This window comes from Lynx canadensis, chromosome A1, assembly GCF_007474595.2.
Source record: "Lynx canadensis isolate LIC74 chromosome A1, mLynCan4.pri.v2, whole genome shotgun sequence".
Taxonomy (NCBI): domain Eukaryota; kingdom Metazoa; phylum Chordata; class Mammalia; order Carnivora; family Felidae; genus Lynx; species Lynx canadensis.
In genome coordinates this window covers 138,719,745-138,725,744 of record NC_044303.2, presented here as the reverse complement: position 1 = coordinate 138,725,744, position 6,000 = coordinate 138,719,745, and the positions used below count along the sequence as shown (strand labels likewise).

At 40.6% G+C, this 6,000-nt stretch overlaps 1 protein-coding gene across 2 annotated transcripts in view; it reads right to left on the bottom strand.

The window, feature by feature from the left end:
• Positions 1-1,615: 1,615 nt before the first annotated feature.
• Positions 1,616-6,000, bottom strand: part of ARHGEF28 (Rho guanine nucleotide exchange factor 28) — a 284,777-nt gene continuing 280,392 nt past the window's right edge. Inside the window, exon 36 of one of the 2 annotated variants that reach the window (XM_030322942.1) lies at positions 1,616-2,551. In XM_030322942.1, coding sequence (XP_030178802.1) covers positions 2,370-2,551 — 182 coding nt within the window. In that variant the 3' untranslated portion in view covers positions 1,616-2,369. The remainder of the gene's footprint in view (positions 2,552-6,000) is intronic. The other variant, XM_030322972.1, reaches the window with a different exon arrangement.

Here is a 6,000-nt window from a genome sequence, read left to right as displayed (position 1 = left end):
ACATGCGTCCTTCCTGAATCATTCCTACAAAGACTTCAAAAATACGGCCTACTGCAGTTGAACGTTATTGCCTTGAATTCATAGCCTCCTTCAGTAATTCAGAAGAATCCAGAATTCCCTCATCTAAAAGACTGGTGTCTAAAGTGAATGAGGCAAACACTTACAGACTCCTGTACTGACAGTCCAGTTAGGGCCAAACCATCTTTGAGAAGTGGGAACTACAGGAACTCACCATCTACAAGAAAGTACTGAGGCTTTCAAGGACATGTCAGAAAACACAACGTTAAAATCACCTCCCCATTTGGGGCTTTTCATGAAGAGGTCTTTGAGCTTGCAATTTCTGTTTTCTGTCGCTGGTGGATTTATGAGACTCTCAGAGTGCAATGCCCTTATTGCAGTGTTACAACATTCTGTGTGATTAATTGATTGCAAATCATTGCACAGGGTGCCAAGATCACTGGTAGGAAGCAGGTCATTAAATAAAATTAAAACTCTGCCAATGTTTTGCTTGTAAACGTTACTTCCAAAGCCTTACAGCACCATTTCTTACAAAATGGCCTCAATTCACCAGAGAAGCAGAGTGTCCTATATTTTTGGCCGATGATCCAAATATTCTGTATTTAATCCAAACATCCAGCATGTTATGTTTTAGGAAGAAAAAGCTGGAGCGTAATGAAATTTGCACAAAGAGAGCTATGGAAAAGAGTCATCATGAAAATAATTAAATTTTGCACAGCCTTACTGTGAAATTGTTCGGTGAAAGGCCCAGAGTCCTGCCCTGCATAACTGGAAACTTTGTAAGATTACATTTTTCCTTAGGTAAATCTTCAAACCAAGCATTAACATTTCAAATTAAATTGAATTAATCTCTCATCCAGAAAGAGAATGGATACTCTGGCCCCTTATCCAAGGAAACTCAACAGTGATTTATCATGGCAAATTAACATCTCCAGAGATCAAAACTCGGGCCCAGGCTTTTTTTTTTTTTTTTTTGTATTATTATTATCTGGCTCAAATCTGTGCAAAACAACAGGACAAGATGTCCCCCCTCAGCCAGCTATGTCTGGGAATTGACCATTTGAGAAAATATGGTGCCTTTCAGTTTGGACTAAAGCAAAGGGATATATTTCTTAAGATGCCACCACACTTAATTTTAAGGTTGTAATGATAAATATGTGATCTTTCAGGCAATATTTTAAGTCAGACAAGTAGAAAGTCATGCCAGAGAAATTGGATCCCATTCCAGGAGTAAATTTAACTAAGCAAATACTATTTGTTTTGCCTGGGGAAATACACTGGACTGTTAAATAGGATTTAGCAAGACAAAAAGCGTTTAAGAAAGTATTTCGCTGATGTTGAGCTAACTGCCCATGTTTCCTTTACTGGTGTTTGAGCTACTTTATGGTTAAAAAAGAAATACCCCAATGAACAGATAGGCTAAGTTACTGACAAAATAGTTAAATGCTAAACTGTTTCTGTGCCACCTTCCTAAACGACAGCAAGGATTCATTTCTACTTGTTTAGAATAAATTAAAGCATTTTACGAAGAATACATTTTCACTTTTTCAGTTTTCATTTGCTACCCAAGGCTGGATGGGACTATACATAATGTTCTAAACGGAAAAAAAAAAAACTCACATAAAAAGATGCTCTAGAGTTGTACAATCTGTTAAATAGGACTGTACATCAGTAAACAAATTCATTTCAACATTAATAAGGCAGAAAGTTGATAACTGTTAAAGTTTGTTGCCTAGAATCCAAGTCATGTATTAAAGGCAAGAAGCAAGCACACAGTTGTCCTGACATCTAATATACACCCGTCTTACACGTTTTGAAACTCAGTGCATCCAGTTAGCTGGCCAGATACTCATCTAACTCTGTCTTTTCTCAACCTCTTCCAATGTCTCAGTAGAGTCCAGCTGTGTGGCTCAAGCTCACAGTCTCCATCACTTCTGCTAAAGAGTATGGGCTTTAACTCCTTCATTCAGGTCGTAAATATTTATCAAATGTTCATTATATGCCAAACCGTGTGCTTGGTGCTTCTGATAGAGCATTTAACAAAGGAGACACATGTAGTTCCCCAACCCCACGAAGCTTATTCTATACTGGAGCAGACAGACATTAAATTATTACACATGTAATTAATTCAAATTATGATGAGTGCTAATAAGAGGTACTTCCTGGTAATTCTGAACCTTGATTTTTATCAGTTTATCCAGGACGAATAAGAACAAGTTGATTCAGAGTAACCAAACTCAAAAGGAGATTAAGATCATACGCCGAAGCCCTATTTTTAAATTTTAAAGTGAGGAATGATTCAAACCAAAATACTGTTGGCCGTTCTCAACACTTCTTTCTAGTAGAAAAATCTACTCGGGGAACTCAAGTACAAGATTTCCGGGGCACATACTGACATGATGCAACCAATTAGGGTTGGATATTCTGTAGCTATGGCAGCTCTGTATCCCAAATGGAGATTTTTCAGTCTTGTTGCCAGAGTTATTTCTTTCAGTTGGTTCTGGAAACACAGCTGACTGATGTAATTCTTCCTCTACAGAAAAGAACAAAGGGAAGCTAAACGCTTTGCTGTTGAGACTACCTCGCAGGATAGTTCTGGTGACATGTAACAAACACCTCCTCTCAGACCGATACAGAAACACGGTTACCCTTAATAAGTGATTCCATTCTGAGTTTTAAAAAAGTTCCCCAATTTAGGTCTTTTTTGTTCACAATCTAAATCTTACTGGGGGGCACCTGGGTGGCTCAGTTGGTTCAGCATCTGACTTTTTTTTTTTTTTTTTTAATGCTTATTCATTTTTGAAATGGGACAGAAGGGAAGAGAGAGGGAGACAGAGGATCTGAAGCAGGCTCTGCACTGACAGCAGGGAGCCCAATGCAGGGCTCAAACTCACAAACCATGAGATCATGATCTGAGCCGAAGTCAGACGCTTAGCTGACTGAGCCACCCAGGCACCCCAAGTATCGGACTCTTGATTTTGGATTAGGTTATGATCCCAGTATTATGGGATTAAGCCCTGTGTTGGGCTTCATGCTGAGCACAGAGTGTGCTTGAGATTCTCCCTCTCTCTCTCTCCTCTCCCCCTTCTGCCCCTCTTCCTAAATCGCACTTGCTCTCTAAAAAACAAAAAACAAAACAAAAACAACTATGGGGCACCTGGGCAGGTCAGTCAGTTAAGCGGCCGACTTCAGCTCAGGTCATGATCTCACGGTTCGTGAGTTTGAGCCCCATGTCGGGCTCTGCACTGACAGCTCTGAGTCTGGAGCCTGCTTCGGATTCTGTGTCTCCCTCCTTCTCTGCCCATCCCCTGCTCACGCAGTCTCTAAAAACTGAATAGACATTAAAAAAAATTTTAATTAAAAAAAATAAAGAAAAACAAATAAATCTTACTGGCTTTAGCGACATTTAGGAAAGAGCACACCAGCCCTGAATCACAATCAGAACTATTTCCAGAAGGTAGGAAGGAAGCAGATACTCTTCAGATCCCAAGACATGCCACGCCTTTTTTTCCCCTTTAGTTCTGTTAACACGTCCTTCCAATTTGTACAGATGGGAAACGAAGGCTTAGAAATCATGTAGCCATAGGAATGAGAGTTAGTGTTTCAGCTGAGGTTCTTGAACATCATGCCCAGCACACCAGGGAAAGAGTACAGGCTGGCTGCTTTGCAATCACCTAAGGAGAATTTAGATACACCAATGTGTAGCCTCACCCATGTCCTACCAAATGAGAATCTTTGAACAGAGGAATTCATACTTTTATTGCATTTTTTCAGAAACCATGAGGCACAGTCAGCTATAGTAACCATGGTTCCAGCAACCAATCCCACCTATGACACCTTACTTCTCTAAATGTAGCCTCATAGTTAGAGGATAGCCCTCCATGACATAATCACAGGAATGTGGATCTGAGGTCAGGATGGTAGGGGGCTGCGGGGAGTCTCTCCAAGTTTTAAGCCACCAGCCTTCAACTCCAACCGTTCAACTCTATCTTTCTAAATTCATCTTTTCACAGAGACTCAACAAAAAGTAGACAAAATCGCCTTATTTGAAAAACAGCGACATTAACTGTCACAAGACTGCTGTAAAGAACAAATAAGAGGGGCGCCTGGGTGGCGCAGTCGGTTAAGCGTCCGACTTCAGCCAGGTCACGATCTCGCGGTCCGTGAGTTCGAGCCCCGCGTCAGGCTCTGGGCTAATGGCTCGGAGCCTGGAGCCTGTTTCCGATTCTGTGTCTCCCTCTCTCTCTGCCCCTCCCCCGTTCATGCTCTGTCTCTCTGTCCCAAAAATAAAATAAAACGTTGAAAAAAAAAAAAATTAAAAAAAAAAAGAACAAATAAGACCATGAATTCAATGTTTTTAAGTGGCATGAAGTGCCATATTACATTATTAATTCAACCACAAGGGAATTGAGATGAAATTCCAAAACGAGGAGTATAACCTTTTCAACTGAAGTGGATTTAAAAAAAAAAAACAACTCACTTTTATAAATAAACTTTTCCTGGAACACAGCTAATCTCATTCTTTACACATTGTCTGTGGCTGCTTCTGAGCTACCATGGCAGAGCTGACCATATGCGACAAAGACCTGATATCCCGGAAAGACAGAAACATTCACTACGTTGTCCTTTAAGAAAAAGTTTGCCACCTACTGAGCCAGATGGTCATATTCTTCTCAGGCAGACATAAATTAACAGTCCTCAGCTGAACACTTCACATTTGAAGCAAGCCCTACCAAATGGAACCTCCATTGCAAGACAGACAGACGGGTGATAACAGGAGTCCCAAATTCTGATCTGTGGAAGGGAAACGTTTGCTAGTTTTGGATCACTGTCTCAGGACTCAATGAGACTGACAGGACCACCGCTTATCCTTCAGGTATGTTAAATACATGAATGGTTTCAAACTTCCCTTCCAAACCCAACCCTTAATCACTGTAGGAATAAAGCCACACTGTACTGGAAAGGTAAAATGTGTAGACCATAGACCACATTTATGTTGATATGTGCATTTATGTCTCTATTTACATGGAAATATTTTTTTTTTCGTGTTTTAAGCTAAGGATGACCCAAGACTAGGCCTAACCTCTGGAATCATTCATACTGAGTGGACTCAACTTCAGCAGCTTGTTGAAACCAAATTGGAACCCAGGGTGGGAATGAACAGGCAGCCACATGGCTGGCTGGCTGCCTCTGAATCCACCCACCTGCTGTTTTACTCTCCTGCTGTGTACTGGGCTCTACGTGCTAAGGCGGGATGGCCTTGGCCCAGTTGGCTCACACAGCCAACCTTCCCCCAGAGAACTATGCAATCAGGAAGTTGGCAGTCAGCACCGGGGGCTCACCAGGCTCTACAAGCAAATGGCATGTTTCCCTTTCCTGGTACAAAATCTGCAAAAGGAGAAAGTCAATCATCTACACTTGTCAGTGAGAAACATTAAAATTAAGCCTCTGAGTCCAATTCTTTATAGTCTTGCCATGGTGTGGATTACCGAGAGCAAGTAATACTGTGATTTCCTTAAAAATGTTCCCAAAGTGATAGTCAAAATTCCACAGGAAAAAGAGTTGCCCAGTGACTTCCCAGTGTTGACTTCTATAAACTCCCCTAGATCTATCTAGACAATAAGTTGATGTTATAATGAATGTTCTCAACCCTTCCATTTTTGGTTCATTTAAGCAACTCAAAATAAAAGCATTTACTATCCCTCTCATTCGGAGAGAGAGCTCAAAATTCCCAAAGCTCCTTAATTACGACCTATGTTTGGAAATACGGTCCAACGAATCTACAGACTCAATATTTTCTGACCCACTTTCTATGTGTTGACATCCAGGATTGATAATACATCAATAAGCAGATATAGATTATTTAGCACAATTTTCAAAGTTCAATTCACTCCCCTAACCAAGTAAATAAGGCTCACAATGTAGTTAAATTATAGTTCAACTCTGGTACATTAAAAAAATTAAAAGCCTTCACGATACCTA